The sequence below is a fragment of the Botrytis cinerea genome, chromosome 8 (assembly GCF_000143535.2).
Source record: "Botrytis cinerea B05.10 chromosome 8, complete sequence".
NCBI classification, from domain to species: domain Eukaryota; kingdom Fungi; phylum Ascomycota; class Leotiomycetes; order Helotiales; family Sclerotiniaceae; genus Botrytis; species Botrytis cinerea.
Window position 1 is genome coordinate 2,048,346 of NC_037317.1, and position 15,394 is coordinate 2,063,739.

At 42.0% G+C, this 15,394-nt stretch overlaps 3 protein-coding genes across 3 annotated transcripts; 2 read left to right on the forward strand and 1 right to left on the reverse strand.

Moving 5' to 3' along the window:
- Positions 1-4,517: 4,517 nt before the first annotated feature.
- BCIN_08g05450 (hypothetical protein) lies at positions 4,518-5,672 on the forward strand. Its single transcript, XM_001552975.2, has 2 exons — positions 4,518-5,110; positions 5,159-5,672. Exons 1-2 carry the CDS (start codon positions 4,683-4,685, stop codon positions 5,613-5,615), a joined length of 885 nt encoding a protein of 294 aa, XP_001553025.1. The 5' UTR covers positions 4,518-4,682; the 3' UTR covers positions 5,616-5,672.
- Positions 5,673-6,544: 872 nt separating this feature from the next.
- Positions 6,545-8,440, forward strand: BCIN_08g05460 (hypothetical protein). Its single transcript, XM_001552977.2, has one exon. The coding sequence runs from the start codon at positions 6,768-6,770 to the stop codon at positions 8,112-8,114; it is 1,347 nt and encodes a 448-aa protein (XP_001553027.1). The 5' UTR covers positions 6,545-6,767; the 3' UTR covers positions 8,115-8,440.
- Positions 8,441-12,137: 3,697 nt separating this feature from the next.
- BCIN_08g05470 (hypothetical protein) lies at positions 12,138-14,982 on the reverse strand. The gene is made up of 2 exons (XM_001552979.2): positions 13,602-14,982; positions 12,138-13,548 (listed from the first exon to the last, which is right to left on the reverse strand). The coding sequence occupies exons 1-2, from the start codon at positions 14,256-14,258 to the stop codon at positions 12,481-12,483; spliced, it is 1,725 nt and encodes a 574-aa protein (XP_001553029.1). The 5' UTR covers positions 14,259-14,982; the 3' UTR covers positions 12,138-12,480.
- Between the last annotated feature and the right edge of the window lie 412 nt (positions 14,983-15,394).

The following is a 15,394-nucleotide window of genomic DNA, read 5'->3' on the forward strand; positions in this document are numbered from 1 at the left end:
TAGAAAAGCAATTGACAACAGAGCAAATATAAATTGTCGAGTCACACGATATGTAATGCGTGCATATGCAACATTGGAAGACGTCTGAGGCTCCTCCAAGATCCTATTTGTTCGCAGAGTGTGTAAGGTTGTCATGATTGTCATCACTGGTCATACACTCTGTGGGCTAGAATTGGTCGAGAGTAGGGATGCTGGAGGGGAGGTAGGGATGAAAGCACTGGAGTGGATGGCTCGGATGATATGGTGGTCCAATAACTCATCGCCATTTTATATAAGAAGAGAAGAGATGGCAGCAATAGCCGCGACGCCCCAATCGAGAATCTATAGAATCTTTAGGCGAAAAGATAGACAACGACGGCAACGGCGACAACGGCGACAACGACGACAACAACAAGAAAGGCCAACGACAATACGTGAACACGAAACCACCAAGTCATGTCACTGTGGCCAACTTGTATACCGATTACCTGGAACATGTACATATACGCGTGCAAACACTGCTGACAGTTACGATTAATCTGTGTTTGGGCCATTATTTCTCTCTACCTTGTGAATTTACGGAGTTGAAGCTTGAGGCGTTGGACAGAAAGCCCTTTCCTCAGTTTGAACCATCAACTCTGATACTCCACGATCGGCCAGAGTTCTTGTTGTTGTCGAGGTCATTCTTTGTTCAATCGCTGCACAGGTAGGCAAGATTTGAAAATGCTAATTCAATTACCAGCATTCAGCTCTGTCCGATCTCACGCACGCTTCACACGTTGAGGATCGCAGAAATGAGAAGCTGCCCTGGATGTTTTCTTCTGCCAGAAGAGCAGGTCGTCGTAAAGGATAAGCAGTGAAAGGTGCCCGGATTCATATATGTTCGAGGATATTCGGGCTCTCGAGCGTTTTCGATCTCGACAATCTCCCAGAATTTGGTTGTCCGCGAAATACAGCCACAGATGGCGTCCTGTTCAGTGGAACTTTGGAATATGAAGGAAATCTCGAGAAGGGTTCGAAGTGGGGTATCGGCACATATATTCGAGCGTTTAAGGGCGATTTATCGATCATCTCTTTCACACAGGGCCCTTGACATTATCAGCAATAATTGTAATGTCAACTGCCAATATACCTGGAAGCGGAATTTCCCCACTTGTTCTCGAAATTGCAGACGCCAATTGCTATCGACATCGATATCGATACTCCGTTATCTGTTGCAGCCTTCGAAATTCTGCCATAAATATACAAAGGATATTGCTGGAACGTTTGTTCTTTTCGAGTTGTAGTGGCTGGCTTGATTAGGTGCGATTATGTTTTCTTAGTGGTTACGTTCTTGGTCAAAGTGGAAGAGCTGGTGAGGTTCTCGCTTTCGATTGTTCAATACACTTCTACGAGGGTTCCTTTTCTTTGATAAGTTTCAAGGTTTGTAAATAATTCTTTGGGCCCTTAAGTGTTATCTGTCGCGAGTTTATCGGAGTATAGACTTCATCTCACTAGTTGTGACTCTATGAAGCTATTTGAGGGGGGCTATTAGTCCGTGGTATTTGTCATTGCAGATATTCTATGCTTCATAGACCGCGAGTGAGAGTTCCGAGAGAGATAAAAGTCATTGTGAAGCATGCATACTTACCGCAAGGTTATGTGATATCTATATCCATAATTCCACACGGATTGAGGTATCGAGAAAAGTTTTCCGAAGAATCTGACCGGTCAAAATGCGTTGTCACTTCGATACCTTTAACATAAAGATACGAAGCACGTTATTCATCTGTTACTCGCATCATACTATTTGAATTTTCAACCAAGCGTGGTGCATTTGTTTTCCAATTCGCCTTTGATATAGAAGTGCTCCTTTTGCTTTGCTCCGACCAAATCATTCATATACCTACTACTTCTAGCATCTCTGATCTATATTATAGAATTGGACGGTTTGTGTTTAGTCTCTTTCCAGTTTACATTTCATACTAGGCAGCGCTTTATGGGCCTAATGACAGATTTCAATCTTTTCAAGATTCATGTAGGGTCGAAGTTAGTGGGAGTTTTCGCTCTTGACCGTTAAACGTCATTCATCACTCACGGATTGTTTCCAAAATTGTTTCACGTCCTTCATACTTTGATTCTCAAGACTTTATAGCATTTGCTTTCCCATTATTCTTTATCATTGCCCTTCATTTAATTCTTGATGGCTACCGCATTCGTCGATACCCCGTTCGAACTGCCTGCCTTCGAGACAAAGTATTCAATCATGAATCCACAGTCGAAACCGAACATTCTTACTCCCTTTCTCAGAATATCATCTGAACTTCAATTCTTTTACCAATCCAAAGAATTGGATGCAAGGCCTTATCTAGTCAGTATAATTCATGACACGATGATTTTCCGGCCAATAATTTTCCTCTGCTAACACGTGTTTGCAAGACCATACCCAAGTCACTTTTGAGTTCCCCCGAGAGCCCCTATATATATATATATACGCACATGCGTTTAGAAATCCAAGAATTTTTAGAGGACTCAATGTGTCGTACAACACTCTGAAGACCAAGCGTGAGCATATTGAACACTTGTTATCTCGACGCACATCAGTCTTGGGTGTACAAATTTGGCTCCCAGATCCTGCGCTGGTGAAAATTGTGCTCGAAATGTTCTGCTTCTGTATTCGCATAGTTTGTGTAAGTAGTGAACTCTTACCCGCTGCGGAGCGACCTCCAATTTGCATCACTGGAATGAAAAGCTTACAATGTGCCATAGCAAATGCAATTGTTTGCACGCAGTTCTGCGTTTGGAGACTAACCAAGGAGATATATCTTCGAAGTGATCGAAAGGCTACGTGAGAGGCCTGGTTCTTTGAGTCAAGCACGTCTAAAAATCGTTATGACGGGTTTATCTCTGATAAGTCGGGAAACCCGTGCTACATCATGTTGCTCAACATGTCACCACGGCCATAAAGACCCGCCCTACTTGAAACTACTATACCTAGAAGATGAAGTGATGGCTCCATTGAAAAGTTGGTCATCGCTTCAGGAAATACCACGGATATCAATAAGTAATCATCTGCAAATTTCAATCTTTTCTTGAAATGCACAATCAAATTACAATTCAGATGCTGACCAGAATAACCATTGCTGCAGAAGCCTGATGAATGCGTTGCTTGTTACGGACCTAATTATACGCCCGTGGCCACTGTACTCTGCGACCATAAACATACCTGCTTAACATGCATTCTGCGATGGATTGGAAGCGAAGATCCTCCTAATGGATGCCCTTATTGCCGCACCAAGATCGCTCAATTGGAAACATTAGTACCACATCCTCAATTCCGAATCGAAGAATCCCAAACAATATCAATATGCCAACTCGCGAGACCTTTTGCAGAAACTGAAATGGGCTGTGAGGAGATGGGAAGAGGCGGAAAGAGGTAATAGAGGTTGTGAATTTCGTAGGGACTTGGATTTGGCAGGCCTCGAAAGAGGATAGAAGAAAGGGTGTAGAACAGCGTAGGCAGAAGCGGAGGCGCTGGAGATTGAGATTGAGATTGAGATTGAGAAAGGCTATAGTTCACAAGGTCAAAACTATTTAGGTGAGGTGCTGGGAAAGGAAGGAAATTCGTCAATTGGTGGCAGTGGTCATGGTGCGCTGAATTGGTAGTGAAATAATTTGGGGGTGGTAGAGAAGATAATACAGAGGTCAGTGATTCTGAGTGCTTCGGCATATATGCGCGGGTATTATTACAATGTTCATGTCAATTTTTATGCCGTCGTCAATATCATCATTGTTGGACAGCAGCATGTTCTTGAGCATATAGGTCGGTTTGGGAGACCTGGTTTCAAAATTTTCTCTTATGTTCTGAGAGATGTGGTGAAGATGGAGGTCGACTTTCTTAATAAGTTACTTGCTCCCTCGCTCATTTGACTATAAGTGTCTTTTGAAGATGAGCTTTGGTTTGTTGAAGATGTATAAGACGACGATTATGCTTTTGCTGTTGCTGAAATTTTCATTCGGCACATTGATAAAAGTGGGGGATTTGAGGGATACTTTGAGTATACTGAATATGGTTCAGATAGGGGAGACGACTTACTTGTAGGGGTAGGTTTGGGTATAGATTCAAGGTGAGGGATATTTCAGAGATGTTCTGGAGAAATGGACATGAATCTTCCATTACGGGAGGAAGGACTTTTCGGAGTGGGGATGTGTAATTATTTGAGGATTGTCACATTTTGTTATAATAGCCATGTCTAATTTACTCTGCCTCCACGGCAGTGGCCCTCGGAGAGCCAGTGGAGCGTCACCCATTTTTACCTCTCTTTTTATGGGGGCAAGCTCCCAAATCCCCTTCTGCTCGCTGCGCTCGGAAGATGAAAAACTTTTCCTTCCCGTCAATTATATATTTGATATGCCTCGAATTTAAAATTTCAGGGGTTTTAGCACGCTTGTATCCTTTGGTATTAATTATCAGGCAGTCATGATGCCCGGACCATTTTTGTGCGGCGAAGAATGCCAAGACTTTTGAATATATCTTCAGTTGAATTTCTTCATCTTTTGAATCATGCTGAACAACTTCGTTCTTCTTTTCAATCTTCATCAATCGTTGGTCTACAGCGCCTTTCTCCGTTCCTTGTATTCCATTGAGTTGCAAGTCTATAATTGGAAATCTTAGTATATAAGCTTTCTCACCCCACAATAACCAACAACCAACAACATCCACCATGGAATATACTCCACTCTCTAACCTTATCTTCCTCACAGCATTCTTTGGAATTGTCAACGCATCCTTCAATCTTAATACTTCTGGTCCAGATTGGGATTACGTTGCTAAAGATCTCGCAAATACCACTTCTCAAGCTTGTATAGCTGCTTATAGTGCTGATATCGATTGCGATGACACACTGTTAGGATTGGTTGCTTCTATGCGACCTGCTTTCAAACCTACTTCTGCAGATTTTGATAATACTTGTACAACAAGTTGCTATGAGTCTGTAGATGCATATCTCAAAGGTATCCAAGAAGCATGTACTGCAGATGGTGATGCTGCGCAGCAGTATGTAGGAGGAACTCCTTCTGAAGCTCTTGTGCCGGTAGAGATTGTTGCCCAAGTATTTCAATATACACTTGCGAAGGATTGTGCTAAGTTGACGTAAGTACAATTTTCATCATGGATCGAGTTCACTAGCTGATTTTATAGAAATGGTACATATTGCCATGATGCCGCTTCCTCTTCGTCGGCCTCAAAATTCTCTTGTGATGATGAATGTGCAGTTCAAGAATATCAAACGGCTCACGATTATCCGGGCTCGGAATATCAGTTCAATTATTATTGGCTGGTTTCTATTGGAGAGTGGTGGGAAAGTGAATTTGGGGATGGGTGGAAAAGATTACAGCAGTGTGGAGAGGCTGTTGAGAGTACGACTTTGAGTTCGGCGACAGCGATGACTACATCCACAACCTCGGTTTCTTCTAGTGGAACTAGTGCTACAGTTTCTACTTCCAGTACTGGTACTAGCACTTCCTCATCTGCAGTAGCCTTTGCAGAATCATCGCCAACTGGAACTAGTGTACCCATAAAATCGGGGGCGCTGAAGGTTAGCTATTCTCTGGGATCATTGTTCCTAGGAATCTCGTACTCGATGTTTTTCATGTAGCTCTAGAATACTTTAATTTTTCTCTGCCATTTGTTTGTTATGATATAATTTTCCACAAGCTTTTTGTTCTCTGCCTGTTGGTGATTTTTTCTACGTCACCTACTTTCGACACAAAAGAGTCTAAGTTTTAGACCACTACGAACATGTGTACTTATTGTATAATTAATTGCAGACCATTTGTATAGACAAGATGTTTCTATATTGGCCTACGATATGTTGGAATCGATTTATGTAAGTAATTTTCTCATAACCATTTTTGGCGACCCCTTTTCTGAATCAGACAGTAGTTGTATTTTTAGATACATGTATGGCCCCAAAATGTAGGCCTCTAGGAAATACATGTATCATAGCACCAAATGACACATGCCATTCTCTTTTCATTAGGTGGAGTCTTCAACAGTGCTCGCAATGAGTGGTTTCGGTACTTCTCCTAAACCCAACCCAGACCGTTGGTACGCAAAAGTCTACTGGGTCACTTATGGCCCAGCCTATCTGGCCCAAGATTGAAATAGAGTTACCCATTAGTATCTATAACGAAGCATACTTGGTCATTTAGCAAATTCAAGTTCCGAATAGATTTGAAAATCCAAATTCGAAGCTTGAATTGAAGTTGATCACAGTTAATAGAACCACCCAATACCTATCCACCCTACGAAACTCTCAAGCTAAGTCTCAGCCCAGAACAATCAATCAATCATGGGTTACCATACTATATTACCTGGCCCAATGCAACCCATGGTTTGTCCAATTCAGCTGCATCACCCGACCCACCCATTGCGAGTACCAGTCTTTAGTCCATGTCGACATTTTTCACGGGAGAACCCACTTGTATATCGAATTTTATACACATTTGGGAATTGACCGACCAGCTTCACGACGCTGTGCGAAAAGATAGCCTCTTTCACAATAATAGCAATGGCCGTGATGTCGACGCATTTTAGTCAAGTGGCGACAAAATACGAAACTGAAGAAGTCCAAAGATATCACTGGTTATAGATTTGCAAACATCTCAGTAGGTATATAAAGCTCTCAAAGTACTAACGAAGTACCCAAAACATACATCAACAACGATTTATCAAACATTCCTATAAGAGAGAAGCTTCAATACAGTCCTACCATCAAATCAAGTGCATAAAAGCATCAGAAGAAAAAATGCCCTCCCGTAAGACCTACAAAAAGGATAAAACCACCGGGGCATTGACACCACACAAGCATGGCGAGTACGACGGAGATGGTGACAGGATCACCACATATAGAAAGAACAGCAAGGGAGACCTGGTGGTTGACATAGATGGGAGACTCGACGTGAATGAGAAGGAAGTTAAGAAATACAAAAAGTGCAAAGCCGAAAACTATTATCGTCGAGATGTTCGTGGTACCTACACCGCAGATCAAGTCGACAAGTTCCGCCAAGAGTTGAGGGAAGTCCCGAAAACATCTGCTCTTACTGCGGAACTTGAGCAGCAGAGGGGAGAGACCCAGCGTGTAGAGGGGAGAAACGAACGTGCTGATGCTGCACAAGCTAGACAATCAGGAGGTCGGGGTGCATCGTCAAGAACATCTACAAGGGGAGACTCGGGTAGACAGCCTATTCCAGCATCTGGAGATAGACCGAGGAGAGTGAGTCCGCAGGGCCGAGCTCTTACTCGAAGACAGATCGAGGAACAGGTTCTAGAAGAAGTAGAGGCAACAGCACGCTATCACGAACCTGGTTTATTTCCCGAACGTGAGCCTGTTGGCTCCCATGATCCATTAGACAAGCCACCGAGCTACAAAGACCACAAAAAAGACTATAAGGATGAGCGGTTTGCCAATGAAACTGCAGGACCTGTCAATCGAAATGCCCCGCCTTACAAGGAAAACCCTCTCTCCTTTGCTGGGCCAACTGGTCTGACTCCTAAATTAGGCAAACGGTTGCCAAAAGATACAAACCCTCCCATAAGTTGGGATGGTAGACACGATCCTAATGCTCCTAACAGCTATTCGAGCGGCGAGTTCAAGGGTAGGCGTGGAAACCATTTGACTAGTAGCGATGAAGAAAATCCTCGTCGATATACTAGTGGTTCGGATAATGTTTTTAGAATGTCGGATTTAGAGAAGGACTTGCCATCTGAAGAGGAAACCAAGCCTACGAGTCTGTCTAAGCCGAGGGCTTCTTCCAGAAACCGAAGTTCGACCAAAGCACCAGAATCGAAACCACCCAAGAAGACCTCGGCCGAAGAAACATCAGCCAGAAAGCTGCGTACAAATAGACCGTTGTCGAGCGATAGCTCATTCGGAGACTCGGAGAATTCACCTCCGAATTTCTTGTCGCAAGCTAGACGCCGTGGAACTGGGGATCAGGGTTCTAGAAGAAGAGAAACTAGCACTGATAGAAATGGTAAGGAGAAGGAAAAGGAAAAGGAAAAGGAAAAGAAGTCGAGTAAAGATCCGGCAAAGTCGAGTAGTTCCAAGAAGCGTCACGGATCATCGGATCCTGATAGTCTCTATAGAAGTTGAAAAGTTGATGGAAGCTTTTTAGGTGTGTAGATATTTGGAATGGTGATTGGTCGTTTTTTTTTTTTTGCCTTTGGTTTTTGCTTGGGGTTTTGGGGTGCAGATAGCACAATGGATAGTACAGTACACTCTAGCGCATTTTATACAAATTCTAGCTAGCACCTTAGATGGCTCCAACTTTTGTAGGAATCAATAGCTAGTTCTTCACTCTTTTAATATGCTTTTAATCTTTTTTCTTGTGCGAAGCGGGGGAGGAGAGGGGAAAGGAACAGTGGGCAGTGAGAATCCATTTAGTGACTGAATTAAAATTGGAGACGAAAAGAAACTCATTGTAAATTCTCATATACCAATTTTTATTGTGTATTATAATCTCAGTCATGGTGCTTGCGAGTTTGGCCGCCGCCGCATCAAGCAAGATGTGTGTGCATAGGCTAGTCGTCGCTTTCAACATCTATAAGAATCGCGGTCCCCTCCTTTCAACCAATCCGCTCTAATTCTCTTCCAGCACTTACTCGCTTCTGCAGACTTCGCCGACTCCTTACCATGTAGACACACTTCAACTGACCTCTCCATCGACCTTGCCGGTATTACCTGTTCAAGATCGAATCCTCGATGGACAATTCTGAACTCGATACTTTTGATTACCGCGATGATATTCGTTGCTTTCAATTTCATTGTATTGGTCGAAATACGAATATGAAGTCAGGCTAGCTTCCTACCCTTACCATTCCGTCACATGTATCATAAGAGATTCCATATTCAAAAGAACTCGAGAGGTAGGTCGATATCAGTAACTTGCTTTGTCCTTGCTACTAGAGAACCTGACAAATCTAAGAACTGAGAATTAAATCCGAGGCTATCATCACGTCCCATCGTCATCCTCTAGACGAGAAGAAATATCTCAGCTTTCGGAAGGGCCTGCTGTATTCAGCAGGTTTGGTCACTGTTTTTCTTAGTCTTAATCGCTTGGTTAGAAGCCATCTAGCGCTTATTTAATGGTTGCGACAACTCTAGATAATCATGATTCACTACTGCCAGAACTCATTTTCCTCAATTTAGTGTCTATTATTGTTAGTAATCGATCAATTTCCCCATTCTCCAGATGTTGTCTGGTGACTTTAAGATGTCTATTGCTTGAAGCTGCGTGGAAAGGTTTCTATCCGCCCTCAATTCATGCCGGTGCATTCACTATTTCCTCTGTAATTACTATCTGTGCCCCTTGTTTCTCAAGCAAAAACATCATCATCTCCTTTCCAATTCTTAAATCTTTCACTGTTACTCTCACCACATCTCTTATGATTAGCAAACTTTCCGAATACAAACTATTCGACAGTTCTTGAAATATGTACAAACTTTATACTACTATAGGGAAAATATCATAATCCCCTAGCTTTTGTTGTCCCGTTCGGCTTTGGTATCTCAAAATACACGTTTTTTGGTTATATTAATGACTCCACGCCCATAACTACGATCTTCGCACATCTCTTTATCCTTTCTCGAACATGAGAATTAATATCACAATTCACAACCTATGTCAGACGTGGGTTTTTATATTCCACTCTTCTATTATTTCCAATTTTGGGATCAGGACCTTTGCATTTATGGTGTGAAGTGATATTGGCTCTAGGCTGTCCGAGACTTACTCACTAATTGTCTTCATAAGTGATGTAGTTCCTTCCATTGTTACGAATTCTCGAGTTCATATAATCCGCTAAATTTGACGATACAAGTTGTCCTAATGATAATTGCTCTGAATGATAATAAGCTGTTGCAACTGAAATCATGTTCGTAGCTTAACCATAGGAACAGAAAACTAATGAAGGTATTATTCCAAAGAATATACTGACTAGCAGTATTGTTTTCATTAGCCGAGATATATAAGGAGGCGATATCATCTGATAGTGACAGCCGATCATTTGCAAAAACATAAACAGTCGCTGTTAATGATCAGTCATAAAATCAACAGTACTCGAATTAAACAACAGTAAGTTTTTTTCTGGTGTCCGGATGATAATGAAGTACTCCAATACCTCACGTAGAGGTATCTCTTCCCGCACCCCAAGTAACCATCGCGGTATACAGTGCGCTCCCATTTCCATTTGAATTGGAGAAGTTTGATGAATCTTTCAATTTAATCTTTCCATCCAGTTTTTCATAATTCTTTTATATCCCAATATGTAAACGTGTCACTTAGAAAGTCTATCAGATAGAGAGATGTGAGGGTAAGAAATACGTGTGAGAAGCTCCACATGTACAAAATATTTACTATACAAAAAAACCAAAGAATTTTTCATCCCTAAGTAATACCAAGTCCTGTATGAATATTTTATCTCCCTGTAGCTTTTAGAAAACACTTCAACACATGCTTACTTGCCTGGATTCCAGACCTATTAAGGACTCGAATCATTACTTGGGTCATAAGTTAACGGTAGTAGAGCACATGTTTCTAACAGCAAAATAAACAAAAGAAATAAAGATATTTAATGATAACCTGATTGACAGAGCTGAAGTTAGAGAGCAAAAATTTCTAATTCCAAGGTGATGATGGGAATTCTATATATGATATCAAATTCAAGAGAATAATAACATTTTCGTTCCTTTCACTAGGATATATACCCGAAAGGGCAGAAACATCACTTCGCTCATAAAAGTATGTCAGGTAATCCCGCATTCGATCACAGCTCCTCAACTTCTCCTATCCATTCGAATCTCAATTTTATACCCGTACTTTAACTTCTCAACAAAAACTATCAGAGACATGAATCTTTCATCATCTGAAAATCAATGCCGAAGTAAATACCAACCTCAGAGACATACGTCCATCTTCTAACACCTAACATTATCTTCATCGTATGGATACATATCCTCATTTTCAACCCTAAATATACAACAATAATCTCAGAGCGAAGGAATTCATGTCGTTATGGTGTTTGGTATGCTGCACATAGACTCTCCAATCCAACATTCCAGAATTTCAAATACTAAGCTACAGACTCATGCGAGAGAGTACAATGTAAGAAAGAGGCGAAACTAACGTGAGCAATCAAAATACAAGGGAAAGAAAGTATGAACAAGAAGAAGTACAGAGCAGAAGTGTATAAAACAGTAACAACAAAAATCCCATCTCATCAGTATTGACGCACGCATCCACTCCACAGAAACTTCGATCGCCTCACCTCTCCTCAGCTCTCACCTTCGACATTCTTGAGAGTTCGGGTTACAACACAGGACTTTACATGCGAAAGCTTGTGCATTCTGCGGAGAATTCATTGTGTCTATCTTGAAATTCAAATGAGATGCTTTACATACTCAGATCTGGGTATCACCAAGCTGGCGTCAAACGATACGTATACGACAAGAGCAATATGGCGCAACGTCATTCTAGATCCTCGATTCAGACTAGATGACCCCATTCCTGCCCAATGTTCTCTCGCTTTTGCAAAGACCCCTTAAAAGTTACATATATAAACGATCAATTGCTTCTACCATGTATATACAACAATTACAGCACAAGTGCGAGTACCCCAGAATAAGAATATCTATAATGCACCGTTCTGTTTGAAATCAACATGTCCTAGTTCAAGAATTCAAGGTGAATAGAAAGGGATAGTAGTAGTAGTAATACTAATCAACAAAAAAAACCCCTCCCCCCTCCAATAATTTCAAAGCCATGATAAACAACAACAAAAAATAACCCCCACTCCTAATAAAAATACGCTCCCCATCCACCAACGATATAAACATAATATAAGATAACAAAAGATTCCTCCAACAAAACCACACATACTCCTTAGCAATGAGATCCATCCACCAAAGCCAGCTAACTGGAATAATAACTCTATTCACTCTCGATACTCTTCATTCTCCAATCACCAAATTCTCTCAGCTCACCTCACACCTCATACAAGCACACCAAAATCTCTTCGATAGACCCAAGCCACCATGGCCAAACAAGTCTTCATCACCACACCGCAAGAATCATATACTCACCTTATTCAACAAATAGATACCAAGCACCTTCGCATCTGCTAAAATATTTCATAATGTTGAAATTCATTTTTATTTAATTTAAAGCTCATTGCTTATCCCCCATTCCGGAAGATATATCCATAGACCATTCTATGTATAGTGGATTCTCTTCTAAACTTTGTTGAAAATCTGACCCTCATTAAATCCCCCATCATAGTACCAGACCAACCCATCCATAAACCCTCGCAGTGCCCTATCCACCCAAAAGCAAAAGCAAAAATTGAAAATGCGACATCGTTTGGTATATAGCAAGTATGCACGCATCGCAATGTCTGCCTCAAAAAATCAAACTCCCGCTCCAAAGTAATCCCATAATATGCACCAAGACCGTAAATACTGATTATTGACCATGAGCACCAGCTTGGTCATAAACCACACTTCCCATACCACCGGCTCCCGAACCACCCATACCAACACCTGCCAAATCTCTTCCTTGACTGTCAACCGGAGGGTATCTAGCTCTCAATTCCAAATCATCAAGTGGAATATGTGATCTGATATATTTCTCACGACCATCATCATTTGGATTATGATCCCAGCTGGTAAATTTACCAATTTTAAGAGCACTCCAAACAAGTCGTCTTTGTCGTTGAGAGAGTAGAACATCATTGGTGATTTTTTCGAAATCCCATTTTGCTGCAGCTTCAGCTTGGAAGTCTTTCAGGAATTTGGTGGTTTCTTCCGTCATCAGTGGATGTTTGGCAGGAAGTGAAGCAAGGTTGACCACTTCCTTGGGATCGTCGGCAAGGTTGTAAAGTTGATCTGGATCTGCTGGACATGTGATGTATTTCCATGATCCACGTCTGATCATCATCATTGGTGAGATGGTACCTTCACCGCAGTACTCTGCAAAAACAGTATCAGATCCACCTGGACGTGATTGAAGATGTGGGAGAAGGGATGAACCATCCATAGGAAGACCAGGCCATAATTCGACATTAGCAAGATCTGCTAATGTTGGAAGAATATCCAATGTAGAAACATTCTCGGATACATGATGGGCATTGAAGTATTTTGGATAATGAACGAGAAGAGGTACTCGAACAGATGACTCGAAATAAGACATCTTATACCAAAGACCACGTTCTCCAAGCATATCACCATGATCACCACTGAAAACAATGATTGTATTGTCGTCAAGTCGACAATCTTTCAAAACTTGTAGCAATTTTCCGATGCAGTCATCAACATAACTGACTGCTCCATAGTATGCACGTCTAGCTCTCTTGATCTGTTCATCTGTGAATTCCTTGCCCCAAAGGTCACAAACTTTCAACAAGCGCTTGCTGTGTGCATCTAATTCTTCCTGTGGAATCTTGGTCTCTGGTAGATCAATATCAACACCTTCGTAGAGATCCCAGAACTTCTTTTGAATATTATAAGGATCGTGAGGATGAGTGAGGGAGACCTGAAGTGGGAAATTAGTGAAATGAAATGTAAAATAGATGATGCAAAACTTACCGTCATGCAGAAAGGTCTAGTGTTTGGTCCCTTGCGGACATGATCATAAAGGAATTGAGTTGATTTATACATAACCTCCTCGTCATAATCCAATTGGTTGCTTCGCACACAAATGCCAGCTTGTAAGATCGAACTCGCATTGTGATACCATTCCAATCTCTTGTCTGGATCTTCCCAATTCACAGCCCAGCCATAATCTCCAGGATAGATATCACTTGTCAAACGACTCTCGTAACCATGTAATTGTTCTCCAATAAAATGCATCTTTCCTGCCAATGTAGTTTCATATCCAGCTGCTCGCAGATAATGTGCGTATGTTGGGGTAGAAGGATCGATCGAGCTGGCATTATCGTATGAGCCAATTCTGCAAGGTAATTGACCAGTAACCATAGACATGCGAGAAGGTGCGCAAAGTGGCGAAGGACAATATGCCGAATCGAAGACGACGGCATCTTTTGCAAGACCGTCAAGATGCGGTGTTTGAATCTGCGATTTGGGATTGTGCATTTTGAGCAAGGGTGCTGCCAGCTGATCTGCCATAATATATAAAATATTTGGCTTCGAACCTGAAGGCATGCTGTTGGTCTGGTTGAAAGGAAAGGCAGCCTTTTTGTCAACCCTAGGGGAAGAAGGGACTGTGTTCAAATCTGGAGCCATGGCGACGTTGCTACTTGATCTTCTGTATTATGAAGAAAAGATTTGGTATATCCTATTGTGGACTGAGTTTCAATAGAAGTAAACCAAATATGGGGGAGTTTTGTATTGATAGTATGGAGGGGTCAATAGAAGTAAGGTGCAATAGTCTGGGGAAATGATGTGATCAAGAGATCAACGAGTAGTGAGATGCAAACTGCCGGAAGAGGAGTTCAACGTATGGGCAGTGGTGAATATATATATTCCGAGTGAATGGAGACCTCGGAAGAAAGAAGGCGAAGGAGGGAGAAGGGTGCATGAAAGAAAAGGAATAGATATATGGGAGTGACTCTTGGAAACACCTACCTCGTACCGAGCGGTGAATAATTCTGTTGACTGCAAAAGTTTTCAAGTGTCGGAAATGCGTAGGTTGGGAGGGGAAGGGAAGAATAGGAAGGGAGTGATAGGATGGCTTCCGCATACCTACATCTCTATTGGGCAAGTGGCCATGTGGACTGTAGCGGTGGAGACTTTCCTGAGATTTTGGTGCGTTTTGGTGCGTTTTGGTGCATTTGGATATATTTTGGGAATTTGGGAAACTCTGGAGGGGAAAATGTTGCGATTTGGAGGTATCTTGCGTGATAACCATTGACGCTAAGCCTATTTGGATCGATGGCACTAATGGATCGGACCCTGCGTGTTCCCTTAGCTGGGTGCCAAGTGCCCTCCCCCTTTCCCCTGGTCTATCATAACCCTTAGCATCCATCAGTCATGGACGATCTGACAGAGAGCAATCTGATTGCTTCTCATGCGCATGCGATCAACGTTGTCTCAAGAGGTTTGAAGCACAGCATCAAGTACGTAATGGAAGTATTGATGTTCCTTGGACTGCCACTACTGTGTCGCTTGTCTTGCTCACACAACACACTCACAGTCTATTCATAGGCCGCGCCGAATCCAATCGAACAGAGGAAAGAGATCCAGACGTTGAGAACACGTTGAAGAACACGTTGAAGATCTCTGCATCCACCACTTTAAGTCATACACTGTCTCCTTCGTGCTGGCTTTTGTTGATTTTTCATGTGATAGTGGATTCATCCATCCGTAATTTATGGGTTCTAGCCCGTCTGACTGCCTTTAAAAGTCCTCAACACTTCGAA

Bases quoted from the DNA above. Each gene is read 5' to 3' on its own strand.
- BCIN_08g05450 (XM_001552975.2), top strand. From the start codon at position 4,683: ATGGAATATACTCCACTCTCTAACCTTATCTTCCTCACAGCATTCTTT. The intron at 5,111-5,158 runs GTAAGTACAATT...CTGATTTTATAG, and splicing joins AAGGATTGTGCTAAGTTGAC to AAATGGTACATATTGCCATG.
- BCIN_08g05460 (XM_001552977.2), top strand. From the start codon at position 6,768: ATGCCCTCCCGTAAGACCTACAAAAAGGATAAAACCACCGGGGCATTG.
- BCIN_08g05470 (XM_001552979.2), bottom strand. From the start codon at position 14,258: ATGGCTCCAGATTTGAACACAGTCCCTTCTTCCCCTAGGGTTGACAAA. The intron at 13,549-13,601 runs GTAAGTTTTGCA...TTCCCACTTCAG, and splicing joins CTAGACCTTTCTGCATGACG to GTCTCCCTCACTCATCCTCA.